General features: G+C 45.7%; 1 protein-coding gene across 2 annotated transcripts in view; it reads left to right on the top strand.

The window, feature by feature from the left end:
• The window catches only part of PLCB3 (phospholipase C beta 3), a 67,657-nt gene that overhangs the window by 17,639 nt on the left and 31,288 nt on the right, over positions 1-18,730 (top strand). For both annotated transcript variants that reach the window (XM_081840872.1, XM_081840871.1), the window contains exons 3-14: positions 2,226-2,294; positions 3,733-3,876; positions 6,842-6,921; positions 8,059-8,112; positions 9,673-9,748; positions 10,006-10,106; positions 11,623-11,789; positions 13,483-13,629; positions 14,111-14,268; positions 15,601-15,683; positions 15,819-15,903; positions 16,829-17,012. In XM_081840872.1, coding sequence (XP_081696998.1) covers positions 2,226-2,294; positions 3,733-3,876; positions 6,842-6,921; positions 8,059-8,112; positions 9,673-9,748; positions 10,006-10,106; positions 11,623-11,789; positions 13,483-13,629; positions 14,111-14,268; positions 15,601-15,683; positions 15,819-15,903; positions 16,829-17,012 — 1,348 coding nt within the window. The remainder of the gene's footprint in view (positions 1-2,225; positions 2,295-3,732; positions 3,877-6,841; positions 6,922-8,058; positions 8,113-9,672; positions 9,749-10,005; positions 10,107-11,622; positions 11,790-13,482; positions 13,630-14,110; positions 14,269-15,600; positions 15,684-15,818; positions 15,904-16,828; positions 17,013-18,730) is intronic.

The following is an 18,730-nucleotide window of genomic DNA, read 5'->3' as shown; positions in this document are numbered from 1 at the left end:
TACTTTACTTTATTTTTATATTTCACAACATTTATATCACTTGATTGTAATAAAGCCTCTGAGTTATGACTTAAAATTAAAGAGAATGAAATAAAATAGAGAAAAGACAGTATATATAATACTATCCTCTATATATTGTTCAAGCAAAAGAGTTTAAAATGCATTTCAGTATCCTGCATGTTAGAATAGGCTTGCCTAAACAAAAACGTTTTAAGCAAGTGTTGAAAGGACAGTAGCGAAAACACCTGCCTGGTGTCAATAGGCAGGGAGTTCCAAAGTGTAGGTGCTGCTGCCACACGCAAAAGATTGATTTCTTACAACTGCAGAATGAGTATTACGTGGCACCTGTAGCAGTGCCAGTTTCACAGAAGGAAGCAGTCGGATGGGTATAATATATGGAGTAAGACGATCCTGCAAGTAAATGTTAAGGACTTTGTGCTAACATCAACACCTTGAACTTGGCCCGGTAGTAAATGGGCAACCTGTGCAGATCTCTGAGCAGAGGTGTCATATGATGACAAAGTCTCACTCTTGCCAGCAACCTTGCTGCAGCCTCCTTTACTTAACTGCAGCTATATATAAAATGCTATATAGATGGTACCTATCACCTAGTAGATTGGCAAAAATGTATAAATCAAAGTGGAATCTGCATTGGAAATGTAAAGCGAAAGAATGCAGCTTTTTTCACATGTGGTGGTCTTGTAATAAGGTTAAAGCTTAATGGGAAATGATATATAATGAATTGAAGAAGATGTTTAAGATAACATTCATAAGAAAACCCCAGAAGCTTTTCTCTTGGGAATTATGGGATAAGAACTACCCAAACAGTATAGGAATTTATTTATGTGACTAAAGCTGCAAGAATGTTATTTGCCCAAAAGAATGTTATTTGCCCTGAAGGTTGAAGAGGTCCTGACGAAAGAAGAATTGATACAGAAACTAATGGAATATGCAGAAATGGCGAAACTTACCGGAAGAATAAGAAATCAGGACAAAAAACTTTTTAGAAAGGAATGGTTTATTGAGTATTAAGCTAAGAAATTGGGTTGAATAACTCGTGTGCATCTGCTCTCTTATATACAAGTCAAAAGGCTAGTGATTTTTTTTTTAAAAGAGAGCTCATAATTGAGGAAATGTACCCAGAACAGGGATGTGGGTGGTGCTTTGGTTAAACCACAGAGCCTAGGATTTGCCGATCAGAAGGTCGGCGGTTCGAATCCCCGTGACGGGGTGAGCTCCCATTCCTTGGTCCCTGCTCCTGCCAACCTAGCAGTTCAAAAGCACGTCAAAGTGCAAGTAGATAAATAGGTACCTCTCTGGCGGGAAGGTAAACAGTGTTTCCGTGCGCTGCTCTAGTTCACCAGAAGCAGCTTAGTCATGCTGGCTACATGACCCGGAAGCTGTATGCTGGCTCCCTCGGCCAAGAAAGCGAGATGAGCGCCGCAACCCCAGAGTCAGCCATGACTGGATCTAATGGTCAGGGGTCCCTTTACCTTTACCTTTACCCAGAACTAGCCACGATGGCTGTGTTCTCTCTCCACTGTCAGAGGAAATATGCCTCTGGGTATCAGCTGCTGGGAATCCCAAGTTGGGGAGAGAGCTGTTTCACTCAGGTCTTGCTTGTGTGCTTCCCATGAGCATCTTGAGGGCCCCTGAGAGAGAGATTGGCCTCCGGCTCGATCCAGCCAGACTCTTCTTATGTTCTTAAAGTTTTAAGGACTTCACAAAAAGCCACAAACTAACAGTGGTAATTAATGGAAATCTAGTACAATAAAATTAAAATTTGTTTCCTTCTGGTTCCATTACAGAGAGAGCAGGAAAGGAGGTTTTTGCATTATGACTCCTGAACACAAAGCGACAAATTATTCTAATGGGTATCTGCAAGCAAAATATAATGGATACAAATGTGTGTTGTTGTTGTTGTTTTGGCGTCTTGTCCCCCCTCCCCCGGCCACATTCTCCTTAAACTAATTATGCAAAAGTAAGCGTCTGTTGTATGAAATATGGCAACTGGCAAAAAAGGAGCTAAAATTAATACATTACTTGCCGCGGAGGGAAGAGACCTCATTATCTAACCTAATTAACACGTTTCGCAGTTCTCGTTAGCGGAGAAGCCTGTTGGAAATATGTAGTCTCTGCTAATAAAGAGCACTAAGTGACAAGAACTCTCTCTTTCTCTCTCGCTCTCTCTTTGTCTCTCTTTCTCTATCTCTTTCCCCTCTCAGGAAGTTGACGTTTTGGACATCAGCTGTATCCGTGACACTCGGACCGGGCGCTATGCCAAGCTACCAAAGGTAATGGTGATTCCCTTCCACCAGGGATGGGGAAGCCTGTGGCCCTGCAGAGATAGTTGGACTCCAAATCCCCTCAGGCCTAGCCAGCATGGTCAGCGGTGAAGGATGATGGGAGCTGCAGTTCAAGCAACATTGAAGAGCTGCAGATTTCTGCCATACACAGAGCTGTCTTATGCCACTTTAAACAGCCATGGCTTCTTCCAAAAAAAATCTGGAAGCTGTAGTTGCTGGCTGATCCCTTTCCCACTCCCAGTACTTAAAATTACCAGAGTTCTTTAACAATCAAAATGTATTGACAGGGAATTGTAGCTCTGTGAAGGGAACTGTGGTCTCCTCACAACTCTCAGCACCCTTAACAAACAAACAGCTCCCAGAATTCTTTGGGGGTGAAGCCGTGACAATCTAAAGTAGTATGATACTGATTTAAATGTATGGTGTGAATGTGGCCCTGGGCCACCGTATTGCCTGTTTTTCTGACAGTAACTCTCTGGGATCTCTAATAGGTAGAATCATAAAATCATAGAGTTGTAGGGTTGGAAAAGACCCCAGGTGCCATCTACTCCTCCAACCCTCTGCTGTGCAGGAATCCTGCCCACAGCCATCCCTGGATGGGCTCAAACCACCAACCTTCTGGTTAATGGCCAGACACACACTAACCTCATTGTGCCGCAGGATACTTTCTGAAATTCTTTTTTACTGGGACCATCTAGGCACAAATCACAGTGACCACTGTGTCCCCACTGAGTGAAACAGGGATCAAGGAGCAATTTGGTTCAGTTTGCATTGAACGCAAACTTCACCCAATTCACACTTTCTGAAGCAATGTGAAAACTGACAACACAGCCGCCCTTTAACCTTAGCACATCTCCAGATTTGGCAGCACCACTTTCCAGCCAAGCAGTATGTACAAAAACTGGGGTAAATTGTGCATTGAAGTACAAATATTAGTGAAAGTAACATACAAAATTGCACAATACTAGTGGAAACTGCTTTGTAAAAAATATGCATATTAGGCAGAACTGCATACAGAAATGTGTCTTATTAGGAGGAACGTGCACTAAAATGCTGAATTACTTTCAAGAGGGCTTTTGGAAAAGTAAGTGATGTGCAGAACTGCATTTAAGATGTGAAAAATGAGAAACCAAGAGAAAGCGAAATGGAAAGATTTTCCTTGTCCCTCCCTCCTCTGAAACTGCTATTTGCATTTCAAGGGAAGCACGAAATGGGAGCTTTCCGTGAAATGCAAAGAACAGCTCCAGAGAGGTAGTTTTTGTTGGCACCCTGGCAGAGGGAAGAGAGTTAACTTGCCAGGTCCCAGGCTGCTATTTGCATAACACAAAAAGTGCATGTTTAACGGCATTCGCTAGGCATATAGGGTTGGGAATGCCATTGGTGCCAGTCAGGCTAACTTCTCCCCTTTGCACTCTGATTTCTGTAGGACCCGAAGATCCGGGAGATTCTTGGCTTTGGGGGGCCAGAGCAACGGCCCGAGGAGATGCTGGTGACGGTCGTGCACGGTCCAGACTTTGTCAACGTCAGCTTCCTCAACTTCATGGCAGTTGTTCCGGATGATACGGCCAAGGTAGGGCAGGAGTGTCACCCTGAACTCTTCTTTTTCTTTTTCTTTTTTTAAGAAAGCAACAGTTCTTTAATACAAGGATGAACCTATGGCCCTGCCAGATGATGATGTTGGGACTTCAGTGCCCATCAGTCCCAGCCAGCATGGTTGGTGGTTAGAGTACCTGAGAGGTGGAATCCCAACAGTGGCTCCATGTGCACGATGCATAACACTGTGAGCAATCATGTTTTCTCCCAAAGAATCCTGGGAGCTATAGTTCGGAGACCCTCCCCCATTCCCCTCACAGAACTACAGTTCCCAGGGTGGTTTAACAATCGGCCCCTCTTCCCAGGGAACTCTGGGAATTGTGAGGAAATAGGAGTCTTCGAACACCTCTCAGCAGTTTTAAACTACAGTTCCCAGGATTCTTTGGGGGGAAGCCATGATTGTTTAAAATGGCATGAGGCTGCTGTCAATGTACAATGCAAATGGAGCCAGTATCTGGAAGGTTTCGCCACACAGTAACCTTCCATTAAATAATGAGGCCGGTTCTTCTGTTCGAGATGGATTATTCATCTTCATATAAGTGCCTTAGCATCCCAGTTCCAGCATTGTGGCTGCCTCCGTTGTTGCTTACCACTATTTATTCAATTTATAACCTCCCCTTCCTCCCAAAGGAGCCCAGGGCAGCAAATGCATCATTAAAACAATATCATTAAAAGCAGTAAAAAAAAAATTATCTCAGCCAATGATTTCAGGGTTGCCAGGAAATGTATCTTTTGGCCTGAGTGAACAGGAATGTCTCTAAATGCCTCCCAAATGTTGATATGGAAGGAGACACTCTGCACAGCAAGGTAGGCATTCCGCAAGCAGGGGGCCACCACCAAGAAGACCCTTTCATAGGGGTGTGCTATCTGGGCAGCTCCCAGTTGGTGGCAGTACCATCACCAAGGCCTCACCTGTGAGTCACAGGATCTGAGATGGCTGATACTGTGTGAGGCCATCTTGGTATTTGGATACCAAGCCATTTAGGGCTTGGTATGCTAGCATCAATAACTTGAACTGGGCCCGGACTGGCAACCAGCGCGTGGGACAAATAAGGTAAATCTATATGATAAATCTGTATGAATTAATCTGCAAATAAAGACCATGTTGTGATAAATTACGCTGATCTTCCAGGTTCCAGAAACTGCCTTGTCATTTTTTAATTATTTTGTGGGGTACTGCAGGACAGCTGCCTGACACTTCATTTTCACACTCCTTGCAAACTGTGCACTTGGGAGTGTATGCACAGAGCAGCCCCAGGAAGAACCTGTGGGATTGGACTCCAACCCCCATCAGCCCCACCCAGCCTGGCCAATGGTCAATGGGGTGATGGGAGCTGGTGTTCAGCAACATCCGGAGAGCCCCAGACTTTCCACCCCCAAGGAAGAACTAACCCAGAATCCAGTTGTTTGAACCTTCTAGATATTTTCACAGGTCACAAATGATCGCAAGCTGGAGAATACAAAACAACCTCCCTCCACTAGTGTCTTGTAATGAATGGCCATCCCCAGTTTTGAGGCTTAGACCTTGTTCCTCTAATGCACTTACAGTTCTATTGCTTAATCAATCTTGGTTTAGAATTGGCTTTAATTTACAGCTTTGTCACTGATGCTGTAAGGATAGGTGTCCGTATTCTTTCTGGTTTTTGGCTGCTGTTCCTGTTCCTTTGTCAATACCTGTATTTTCCCCGCACTAACCCAGTCCTGGTTTCTAAAATCAATTTATGGAGGAGCAGAGAGAAAAAAAACCTGAAATATTCAATAATAACATTAATAGTGCACTTTTTTGGGGGGGGGTGTATGTCAGTAGTAGCCACTTCCCTTAGAGATGGTTGAGTAATTTAAGTGTGTGTTTTGAAGCAAACTGACCTTGTAAACCGCTCGGAGGTTGCAGGTGCTGCTTATCTAAAACTTACATCATCCCAGGCTATTGGCCACACTTGCTAGGACTGATGGGAATATCCACTTAAATAACAGTACTGTGCACAATTTATAAGCCTCTCTCTTGCATCTTTCATTGAATCATAGCCAGCTAAATTTCACTCCAAGAAAACCTGTTGAAATTGGTGGGCCTAAGTTGGGCTGTGTATACATTACTGGCTAAAAATGCAGCTAAGTTGTTTTCACCCCCCTGCTCAATTTGAAGCTGTTTTTTTTTAGTGGGGCGGGGGACTCATCAAAACCCAGTACTGTGTTTCCTAAGATATATATGGATTGAATGTAGCCCTTGAGGTGCACTTGATGCAGAGTAATCTGAAGTGTGTACATGACCTTAGCCATGTCCATAATACTCAATGGGTCTACTCTGAGTATCAGTTCAGACTCTGTGTTCTTCATCTGCGTCCCTTCCAAGAGAGGCATGGGAGATGAAAGACCGGGTCTTTTCAAGGGTGGCTCCCTGTTTGTGGAATGCTCTCTCCAGGGAGGCAGACCTGGTGCCATCACTCTCTGTTTTTAGGCACCAGGCAAAAAGCATTCTTATTTACCCAGGCTTAATGGTTTCTAATTGGGAGGATAATTATGTTTGTGACCCTTCCTGTGCTCTTCTTTTAAGTGGGGTGGGTAGGACTTGTTCCTTTTAAATATATTGTTGGTTGAGTATTTTAGTTTTTGTTTATGGCTGCTTTTATCTTATTTTAATGTTGTCATTGTTTTCTTTTTATAAGTTGCTTAGAGGCACGGGTAAAAAAATGCCGCTACTGTAATGAATACAAATATAGCTGTTCTTCTGTAACTTCTATAACTTCAAAAAGTTCCAAATGATACAGCTTTTTCCTTTTTAACCATGCCAAACTTGGACAGCATGTGTTGTATGGCTGCCCTGCTTAATGATCCGAATTCGAGGGTATGGGCTGGAGCGTTAGGCCCGAGGGTGCCGATGGGATGGGGAAGGGCAGATGAGAGCGGCTGGCCTCACCCTGTTCTGCCTCTCCTCTCCTATCTAGTTGTGGACCGAGGAGCTGTTCAAACTATCCACAAACATCCTGGCTCAGAACGCCTCACGAAACACCTTCCTGCAAAAAGCGTGAGTCGACTTTCTGCCGTTTTAAACAGGGTAGAGACTCCTGGGAAAGGGCCACAGCTCAGTGACAGAGCGTCTGCATTGCATGCAGAAGGTTGTGGGTTCAGTCCCTGGTATCATCCCCTCCAGGTAGGCCTGGGAGAGACCCCTGTCTGAAACCCAAGAGAGCAACTGCCAGGCAATGGGGACAATACTGAGCTTAGATGTGGAAATGGTGGAAATTGGAAATGGCAGAAATGACTGGCAGAATACGAGATCAAGGAGAAGAGTTGGTGGAAGAAGATTGGAAGAAATTTAAAATTTATTTACAAAAACATTGCAAAATTTTTGAATGTTGAGACATTGAAATGAGATGAAGGGGTTCTAGTAAAAAAAGTTAAACAAAAATATGAAAGAAGGGATTGATATTAGACGGAAATCGGGAAAGTATAATATGAGAAAGGAATTACTTAAGGATAAAGCTAATGAGAATGAATTTGTTAATTAATTTTAATTTGGAATACAAAATGTTCTTTTTTTCCCATTCTTTTTCTTGCATGTTGTTTGTATTTTTGTGTTTTGATGTTTGTTGTATATGTAGTGTTTTTATTGTAAAACTTAATAAAATATCATTTAAAATAAAATAAAATACTGAGCTTAGATGGACCAGTGATTTGACTTCGTATGAGGCAGCTTCCCATGTCCCTCTGGATTTGTGTCCTCTGGGGCTGTTGGTCTTTGTGGTTTGTTTTGCTGCCTTCTTGTTGGTGGCTCAGGCCGAAGTATAGGATGTTCTACCTATTTACCTGTAAGATAATGTGTTGTGAACCTTCAGCCCTCCAGATAGTGCTGAACTATTATGTCTCTCATCATCCCTGGCTGTTGACCATGCTTGCTGGGGTGGATGGGGGGGTTGTATTTTGGTAACATCTGGAGGGCCAAATATCTTCCGTGCCTGCTGTAAGGGCTGGTGGGGCTCCGTTGCTTGAAAGGGGACAGTCATAAGGAATTAAAATATCTTATCGCAGTTGTGGGAGGGACACAGTGATCCTTTGCTCTCTCGACTGAGCTGGACAGCCCTGTCTATGCTGCCTTGCATAGGTTAGTAGGAGGGAAGGCAAATTTGTGGTATACAGCTGACTCTCAATTATAACCTCACAGGTACACTCGGCTCAAGATCCAGGTCAATCAGGATGCAAGGATCCCTGTCAAGAAGTAAGGTTATATTTTCACCCACAAAACCGCTGTGCTTGCTTTATCCCCACCTCCCTCTTCTGTCCTGAGGCCCACGTTCTATGTGGTGCCCCTGATGAAGCTTCGGCTTCTAGGGTCTGTTGCTCAGAGAGAGGTGTCACTCCAAAGAGAGATTATTTCTATTTATAGCCACCCTTCAACTCCAAGTGGGCATTGCAAACAGCGATGTCAGAGAATTCCAATGGAAATGGTAGCAGAAGTTGCAGGTGTCCCCTTATGTGTCCCATGTCTGATATGGAAATCAAATTGGCGATTATGATCCGTATTCGCCATTTCTGCTTTCAGTCTGTAAATGATACGTAATTGATTACGTTCTCGCCATCCCCGCCCCCCTCCCGATTTGCATTGCATTTCCTTTGTGTTGCAATGAATAAGGTGGAATACTGTAATGACAGCAATAATTTGATTATGTAATTAATTTTGCAATTACATAATCACATCATTAATTATGTAAAGTGCGTAATTTTGCCATAGCAGTCGGCAAGACAAATAATGTTGCTTGTAGAGGAAGTGAACTGCAGCAGAACGGAAACATCCAACAAATGCAGGATGGAACTGCAAATGGTGCCTTCTTACAACCCTAACTGCAAGGGCAGCTGCCCCTCCTGAAGATTTACCAGTTTGAAACCGTGCCCAGGGGTGTGTGGTTGGGCAGGGTTTACTTTTGGAGACCTGCTGAGGGGCTGGCACTCCAGATGGCTCCTTGAAGCAGCTGTCTGACTCCCTAGTGGGTGCCCCAGCAGGAAGGCCTGCTTCCTTGTGAATAGCAGCTGCTTTTGCTCTTTGCATGTGCAGTCTGCGAAATGCACAGAGGGAAACTGGAGAGTGCACACCAGTAGGCGACAACCTGATAAATAAATTCTCCACCCCATGCCCATCAGCTCCATTGAAGCTTAATTTCCTTCCCCCTGCCCTTTGGCCCCAGGTGGCCTTTGACCTGTACAGTGGTACCTCGGGTTACAGACGCTTCAGGTTACAGACGCTTCAGGTTACAGATTCCGCTAACCCAGAAATAGTACCTCGGGGTAAGAACTTTGCTTCAGGATGAGAACAGAAATCGCGCTGCGGCGGCAGTGGGAGGCCCCATTAGCTAAAGTGGTACCTCAGGTTAAGAACAGTTTCAGGTTAAGAACGGACCTCCAGAACAAATTAAGTTCTTAACCCGAGGTACCACTGTATCTCTTTGAATACTGCAGTCAGGATGCCTTTTGCTTCTCTCTCTCTTTTAAAAAAAGCTTAGCTCCAGGATAGTCAACATGGTATACTTCACAAATGGTTGTACTCCAAGCCCCAGCAGCTCCAGCCAGCATGTCCAGCGGCTGGGGATGATGGGACATGTAGTCCAACAACATCTGGAAGGCACTGTCTTGGCTACCCTCCTTTTGTATTGCGTACGTTCTTCTCCCTTTTTTGGCCTATTTCTGTTTTGCTGGTCTCCTTCCGACATGTCTGGCTTGTTGCTTCCACCTTCATTAGCTCTGCAAGTCTGATAAAGAGCTTCCCATTTCCCTCCTTCTGTAGCATCCTGAAAATGTTCTCAGCTGACAAAAAGCGGGTGGAGACGGCCCTGGAGTCCTGCGGTCTTAATTTTAACAGGGTATGACTTTTTAAAAAAAATGTATTGATTTCTTGCCTGCTGTTCACCTTCTCCTCCCTTCCCAGCATTCCTCATCCTTCCCCCTGGATCTTGGTCTTGCTGCCACAAAGCCAGCCTAACTCCCTGACTCTATTCTTATCTCTGATTTCTTCCTTCTCTTCTTCCTCCTCCTCCCCCCTGACCCTTACCTGGCCTCCCCAGAACTGTAGTGTGGGGTACACTGTCTTTTATTTATTTATTCCTCTCTGGCTCCTTAGAGTGAATCTATCAAACCTGAAGAGTTCACCCTGGAGATCTTTGAACGCTTCCTGAACAAGCTTTGCCTTCGTCCAGACATAGACAAGATCTTGCTGGAAATGTGAGTAAAAGGAGAGTCGGGGACGGGGGACAGACAGTGGTGTGGAAGGACAGGATATCTGAAGCGAGGAAACCGACTTGGTCTCTTGCTTTGAGGATTACTGTGGAAAAGAGTACAGCGTATCTTTGTTTGATAACAGATTATGCAAATGTTAGCAAAAACAGTTACACAAAAACCAATATAATCCTGATTAAACAAGATGCCATTCTGAATAAGCAATGTTCATGTTTGTGTTCTGTGGGGCCTCTCCAAGTGTCCTTTTCATTGTGCGTCGATGATAATTCGTGATGATGGGGTCAGAGTGGTTATATGCAATCCCACTTTCAGTACCGTTTGTGCCTTTTTGTACCATTTTAGGGTGGACACACTGCTTCATTTCCAATCCCTTCACTTCCTGCTGAGATCCTGTAACTTTATACACTTTGCAGACATTCTGGGGGGAGGTTTCACCCTGCTTTTGTTGCGCTATGATGCAAGAGTGTCGTTCCAGATGGGAAGCATCACAGAAGGACTAATAAAAGGGAATGATGTGTGGACAGTCCAGTATAAATCCACCGCGAACATACTGTTGTTGCGTCAATGACATGCTGCAGAATACAGTGGTGCCCCGCAAGACGAATGCCTCACAAGACGAAAAACCCGCTAGACGAAAGGGTTTTCCGTTTTCGAGGCGCTTCACAACACAAATTTCCCTATGGGCTTGCTTCGCAAGACGAAAACGTCTTGCGAGTCTTGCGATTTTTTTTCGCTCCCCCCCCCTTTTTCTAAGCTGCTAAGCCACTAATAGCGCTAAGCCGCTAAGCCGCTAATAGGGTTGCTTCGCAAGACGAAAAAACTGCTAGACGAAGAGACTCGCAGAACGGATTCTTTTCGTCTTGCGAGGCACCACTGCACACTCGCAAAAAAGCACCAGTCTAAATGTGCCGTATATTGGGGTGAGGGGAGACATGAGCCCCTGCTCATGTAGGGCTACTGCAATGCCCATCTTTCATGACTGTTGGTTGTGCTGGCTGTGACTGATGGGAGCTGTGGCCTTTGAGATGTTTTTGGACCACAAATCCCCATTTCTCCTCTAGGCCACTTTCCTTCAACTTTGGGTTCTCAGATGGTTTGGGGCTGCAAATCCCATCGTCTCTGACCATTGGCTGAGGTAGCTATGGATGATGGGAGTTGTAGTCCAACAGCACCTGTGGACCCAAGGTTGAAGAACACTGCTCTAGGTAGTTCTGGGTTGTTAGTTCTTGGTGCCCTTTCAGTGCGGCCAGAATTCCCGACCTGATGTCCTGTCCGACCATTTTATTCCAGTAACAAGCAAACTTCCTGTTTTCTGCACAAACAGTTTGGCTTGCGTTTTTGAAGTCTCTCAGGTGACTTACATGAATTGGCTTGGCAATAACGAATTGTTCTGTTCTGTTAATTCTAAAGGGCGGGGGTGCCTCCTTTATCAGTTGCAAATTTTGGAACTGGCCAAAGCGCCATTGTTCTGCCTTCCCTCTGATTGTTCCTTTGCAAACAGCGGAGCCAAGGGGAAGCCTTACCTCAGTCTGGACCAGCTGATGGACTTTATCAACCAGAAGCAAAGAGACCCCCGTCTCAACGAGATCCTCTACCCGCCACTGACTCGGGAGCAGGTGCGCCAGCTAATCAACAAGTATGAGCCCAACCAACAGTTCCAGCAGCGTGGTGAGCCTGCCCCCCTCTCCAGAATTTGGGCTGGGAGATGCAGGTTGTGGTGGTGATGATGATGGAGAAATACAGAGCGGGTGGAGGTGGTGGCGGATGTTTTTAAAATGTGCTGCTCAATTTTTTTGTTTTTTGCACTGGGTGGGAGGTATTGTTTTGTACTGTATTGTAGGGTTGTTACTGTTTTTTAGTTCCATTTGTCTGTGGGTGTGTTTGTGTAAATAGATATAAAGTGGGGGGTGTATACCTATTGTGTGTATGTGTGGGTGTGGGTGCATGTATTATAGGGTGTATATACCTACCTATGTACATGCAAAATGTGGCTGTTGCATGCTATGGTTTGCAGCAGCCATGCCAAAAGACCTCATACCTCAAGGTACCGCCTCTCCTCATATAAACTGACCTGGACCCTGAGGTCCTCCTCTGAGGCCCTTCCTCGTGTGCCTCCTCTACAAGAGATCCGGAGGGTGGCAGCATGAGAAAAGGCCTTTTCTGTAGTGGCTCCCCATTTCTGGAATGTTCTCCCCAGGGAGGTTCAGCTGGAGCCCTCATTATATACCTTTAGGCACCAAACTAAACGTTCCTCTTCAACCGGGCCTTTGGCTGATTAATATTCTACAGCCTTTTAAATGTTTTTGAGAGGTTTGGTGTGTGTGTGGGGGGGGGGGTGTTATTCTTTCGTTTAGTTTTCATTTTAACTATTTATTTTGTGCTTTTATCCTGTATTTTTATCTCGTGAACTGCTCTGAGATGAAGGGCGGTATATAAAGATAATGAATAATAATGGCGAGAAATAAATCCCAGTATAATGGCAGGCAAGCGAGCAAGCAAGCAGTGTGGGTGGCCGACAGCCCAGGCAAGCTGTTTAAGAGAAGGGAGAAGGTGCTTAATGTTTGATGTTCTATTGTGTTTCTGTATATGTTGGAAGCCGCCCAGAGTGGCTGGGGCGACCCAGTCAGATGGGTGGGGTGCAAATAATAATATTATTGTTATTAGAGCGGTTTGGCAAACAGCTTTGTGAAGAGCCTCCCCCTCTCCTTTAAAAGGGGCTGCAGCATAAATAGAAATACTTGCAAATACCAGATAGGTTTAGGATTTAAATATGTAATGTTATAGAATAATATGTTTAAATTTAAAATGAAAAGAAAGAAAGATGTTAATTGATTAAGTAAATTTTATGAGAAATTTGTTTTGGAAAACTGTTACAATGATATACATTGAAATTCAGCCAGGGGGATTTGAGGAAGTCATGTAACAATGTTATTAAGAGTGGAATAATTACAGTTAGGATTTATGTTTGTTTGTTTATAATTTTTGGAAAATCAATAATTTTTTTAAAAAAAAATATGCATAGAAAGAAGACAAAAAAGGGGGCCTCAGCAAACTGAGGGGAGTGGGGATGGACTTGGGGGTTAGGCAAAGGGGTGAATGAGGTGCAAAGAGGGGGGCAGTTTGGTTAGGTGTTGGAAAAGGAGGGTTGGCAAAGGGCTTGGTGGGTAGGGGGAGCAACCCCGTGTGTGTGTGTGTGTGTGTGTGTGTGTGTGTGTGTGTGTGTGTCTGTGTGTATAGATGTATTAAATAAATAAAAGTGGGGCACAGATAAACACAGTCCTTCCCCCACTTATTTCAGCATGCCTCTTCTCTTGCCTACTTCTATAAACCTGCTTTTCTTTCCCCGTCTGTCCTTCTGCAGACCAGATGTCAATGGAAGGGTTTGGCCGCTACCTGGGGGGAGAAGAGAACACCATTGTGCCCCCCGAAAAGCTGGATTTAAGTGACGACATGACCCAGCCATTAAGCAGCTACTTTATTAACTCTTCACATAATACCTACCTCACAGGTACGTGCACCGAACAGAGACACTTGCCCTGAATGTGGGTGCCTGCCGCCTGCGCTACCCCCAAAGTCTTCTGGGAGCTGTAGTTTGTTAAGGGAGCCAAGAGTTTTCAGGAGACCCTCTGTTCTCCCCCCCAGCACTGCAGTTCTCAGAGGCATCTCACAGTCAGTCCCAGGGAACTCTGGGAGGTGTAGGAAAATAGGGGTTGAGAAAGATGATTGCCTTTTTTTTTTTGTGGCAGAGCAATTCTTCCTCATTATATCCTGAGGTGAAATTGTTTTGTGAGAGGCCGGCTGTGCAGAAAATGCATCCCTGTTGGAGATCAAGTGTCTTCCTCTGTGCTCAGAGTTACTGGCCTTCTTTATTTCACGTTTTATTTTGCCTCTTCTAAGGATTTGAGGTCTGGTATCGTTGCTTGGTTGTCTCTCCTCTCCCCAGGCATCTAACATTTCCCCATCATCTTCTCCCTCTCCCTTCAAAAAAGCTGGGCAGCTGACAGGCAATTCCTCAGTGGAGATGTACCGGCAGGTGTTGCTGAGTGGCTGCCGTTGCATTGAGCTGGACTGCTGGAAGGGGCGCCCCCAAGACGAGGAGCCCTTCATCACACACGGATTCACCATGACGACTGAAATCCCTTTCAAGGTAACTGGCACCCAGCCCGGTTGGCTGTTTGCAAGAGTCCCCAAGGCCAACAGAGGGGTGCCCAACCTCCTACCTGTGTTTGCCATTTCCAGTTTTTCAGCATGTGATCAGTGGCAGTCTACTTGGCCTGTTGCGCCACTTCCAAGTTAGCAGGGGTCCCATTGAGGGCGGGACACTGAGAGACTCCTGAAATGAGTACTGTTCCTTGGCAGTGAAGGTGATGATATCCTTCCTTGCCCACAACTTATTTGGAAGGGAGTGTTTTCTCCTCACGCTTTAAACTGGCAGGAGGAAACATCCCAAATCTGTACCTGGAGGGTCCTTTTTAAACAAGTCTGGGGAAACCGCTGGCCCTCCAGATGTTGCTGAACCACAACTCCCTTCAGGCATGGCCACCGATCATGCATGCTGGGCCTGATGGGAGTTGTAGTTCAGCAGCATCTGGAGGGCCAACAGTTCCCCACACCTGTTCCTGAGGTAAGCTTGGAATATTACCTTAAAAGGCTTATTTGCAACCAGTGAGACCGAGGTTGGCATAGTCAGGTGGAGATCTGGACTGCCTCTGATCATGGAAGCACCAGTTATCCAACAAGGGTGAGACCTCAGAGGTCCAGTCCCTGCTTGATATCATTTTAGTCATGGAAGCAGAAACTGTGGCTCTCCCAGTTGCTGCTGTGGGACTCCAGCTCCCATCAGCTGCAGCCAGCATGACCCAATGGCGAGGAATGATGGGAGTTGTAGTCCATCAATGTGTTTAGAGGCTGCGAGGCTCCCCATCCATGTGTTCAGCCTTTTGTTCAAGGCCTGGGTGTGGGAGCAGAATCCTCCTGAAACATGTCAGAACATTGATGGGGAACTTTCTCTTATGTTTATTGTCCATTGTAGCAACCTCTCCCCACCCACCCCAAACTCTCCCACTGTAAGCAAATAAGTGCTCTTGACCTCTTAAGCCAGTGGTGGGGAACTTCAGGCCTGGGGGCTCAATGTGCTCCTCCCCAGGCCCTCAGTACTCTCCACATACCACACCCCCTCTCCTCAGGCCACATCCTTCACTGGCCTTGCTTCGCACCTCACTTTTTCTGCACTTTCTTGAACTCGAATGTGCCTCTTGATTGTCAGAATGGAGGCTAGAAGGGCTTGTGTGTGTGAAGACACCAGCCTACTGTGGAAAAGTAAAATTTGCAAAGGTTGCTCTGCTCACTTTTGCCTCAGGCCCCTCCCACCACTCGCATGTGGCCCCCCAGAAGGTTGCCCAGAAGGGAGTGTGGCCCTCAGGCTGGAAACACCCCCCACTTCTGCCTTAACCCCTTTCTCTGCCTCACTCTGTTACAGGAAGTCATAGAGGCCATTGCTGAAAGTGCCTTCAAGACTTCACCTTTCCCTGTTATCCTCTCATTTGAGAACCACGTTGACTCGTGAGTAGTTGTAGTGCCGCAATGGCTTGTCTGAGACTGTCATCCTCATCCCTCTCCTTCTTACAGCGCTGTATGATCAGAGAGGCCTGTGTGACTGGTAACCTTTCCTCTGTGTTTCTTGTTTTCCTTCCGCAGAGCAAAGCAGCAGGCGAAGATGGCAGAGTATTGCCGCAGCATATTTGGGGATGCTCTCCTTATTGATCCTTTGGATAAATATCCGGTGTGTTCTGGGAGCAAGATCAACCAGGGGAATGACATGTGGGCGGGTTGGTTGGGAGCGGCTGTGGTCCTTACTTAGGTTGTGTTCAGATGACCACTCCAGTTTGCTCGCACTGCTGGTTTCTGAAACCGAGTACGCCTGATGTTAGCCACAATCCACAGGTACCCTGTAGCTTCTGTTTGATGTCCTTTGCCTCAAACCAGCCTCCATCCAATTTGAAAACGGAAGTTGTGGTGAAGCTGAGGTGTGTACGGCTCGGGCAGCCATTGCACATGCTCAGTTGACAGCTTCAGAGAATTAGAGTTCAGCCTGGAGAAACAAATCAAGTAATGGGCATCTGGTGAATGCATCCTCTTGGTTTATCTAGCTCAGGGTAGTCCCAAGGGCTGTATGCAGCACTCAGAGACACTGGGCTTTGGGAAGGAGGTGTGAGGCTCTGACAGGGTCCTAGAGTCCTCCTGCCTCCTTCCCAAAGTCTAATTAGTGTTTTCCCAGCTTTGGGAAGGAGGTGGGAGAGCGTCAGGCCCCGGCCAGAGCATCGCACCTTCTTCCCAAAGCCCAGCACCTTGTTTACCTGACTTTGGGAAGGCAGTGTGAAGGCTGGGGTGTCAAATTTTGGCCTCACTCCCCGCTCGACAAGGCATTGTGCAGCCAGTTGGGCCACCCTGATCTAGTTCACTGTTGTCCACACTCATAAGCAGCACCGCTCCAGGATTTCAGACCAAGATCTTATTTGGAGCTGCCAGGTAGTGAACCTGTGGGCTTTTGCACGCAAAACAGCTCTGCCACTGAGCTACACCTCCTTCCCTTCTGTGAATAGATTTATCTTTTGAGGGCATCAGCACCCGCCTTGTCTCCTAGTCTGTGAAGATCTCCTGCTCTTGCTAACATCTTAACATTTCCCATTTCGCTCCACCCCCCGCAGCTTCAGCCTGGCGTAGCTTTGCCAAGTCCCCAGGAGTTGTTGGGCCGGATCCTGGTGAAAAATAAGAAGCGCCGTGTGCACGGCAAGGGATCTGAAGGCAGCATTCGGAAAAGGCTCCTGGAGCAGACACCCAGCTCCTACAGCGATTCATCCGGAGTGGGTGAGCCCGGCTCCCCTGCGCTAGGTATGCGTCTTAATTATTTGCAGAGCCAGACATAGGTGTGTGCATTTATTTATTTCCAATATTTATAGACCATTTTTTAACCGTATACGGTCACAAGGCAGTTTTTCACCACAGTCAATAAAAGAACCCGTTGGTCCAAAATGATACGGTATCTAGAACAAAGGTAAAGGGAGCCCTGACCATTAGGTCCAGTCATGGCCGACTCTGGGGTTGCGGTGCTCATCTCGCTTTATTGGCCAAAGCCAGCGTACAGCTTCCGGGTCATGTGGCCAGCATGACTAAGCCGCTTTTGGCGAACCAGAGCAGCGCACGGAAATGCCGTTTACCTTCCTGCCGGAGCAGTACCTATTTATCTACTTGCACTTTGATGTGCTTTTGAACTGCTAGGTTGGCAGGAGCTGGGACCGAGCAACAGGAGCTCACCCCGTCGCAGGGATTCAAACCGCTGACCTTCTGATCAGCAAGTCCTAGGCTCTGTGATTTAACCCACAGCGCCACCCGTGTCCCATCTAGAACAAAACTCACGGGCTAACAAACATCAGATCTAAGCAGGTTCTTACTTGTAGTTACATGCATGGAAGTTGCTTCACAAAGGGGATGCTGCATGCATTTTACTCGATGGGAGTAGAAAACGACAGAGTGCAATAGAGAGGCTAGAGGAGATAAAATGTGGAAATTTTTCTCCGTTACTTCATTGTTTATATTTTAACACACAAAATGGTAAATTACTGCCTCTGATTTTGCAAAAGACTCTTTTGGTCAGATGCAGTTCTTAAGCATTTCTGGTCACTGGTTTGATAACAAAATAACTTATACCTGCTTTATTTTACAATGCACATTCTGTCTCAGTTGTGGGAATTTATTATATTGGATGTCATATCTGTACCAAGTTATTGAAATTTTTATTATTATAAAGGATTGTGATGGGGGGGGGAGATTAAAGTTCTATAAATAGGCATAATAATAATAATAATAATAATAATAATAATAATAATAATAATAATATTTATTTGTATCCTACCCTTCCCAGCTAAAGCTGGGCTCAGAGTGGCTAACATCATATAAATAAGACAATATGCATAATACAAGCGATCAATCAATTAAGATACATCCCACAATTAATTCAAACAATTAAAATTAAAACTGGACAAGTGGCAATCTTCAGGTTAAAATTGGAAGCGGTTAATACTCTCCAAGACCAACTGTTTCCACTGATATTATAAGGACCTATGAGCAGGCTGGGAACCTCCTTCGTGCTTATTCTTATACAGCTTATTTAAATGCTTGCTAGAATAGAAAGGTCTTTGTTGAGCACCTGAAGTTCAACAGGGAGAGAGGCCTGTCTGATCTCAGAATTGGGCCCACAATACGGATTGCATGGCTCCAGGAGGAAGTAAGCCATGCTTCTGAGCCATTGGGGGGGGGGCACGAACAAAGACCACCCCTCTGCAAAACTCTGTGATTGGGCAGGGATGTGAAGAATTGGGAACTCCCTTAAGGTATCCCTGCCACAAGTTGTTAAGGGCCTTGTAAATTCATACCAGAACCTTGAATTTGGCACAGTGCCCAACGTTTAAGCACCGCGGTGATGTACTGGTTGTAGTCTGTCCCCACCTTTCAGATGAGCATCTGTTTTCATCTGTAGCTGGCAAAAGATGAGTCCAGGCTTCCTGAGCAGCTAACACATTCTTCAACTAGAATCTATGATGTGTAAGCCG

This window comes from Podarcis erhardii (assembly GCF_964252035.2).
Source record: "Podarcis erhardii genome assembly, chromosome: 15".
In the NCBI taxonomy this organism is placed as follows: domain Eukaryota; kingdom Metazoa; phylum Chordata; class Lepidosauria; order Squamata; family Lacertidae; genus Podarcis; species Podarcis erhardii.
Note: the sequence above shows the minus strand (reverse complement) of the source record. Positions and strands in the feature narration are given on the sequence as shown.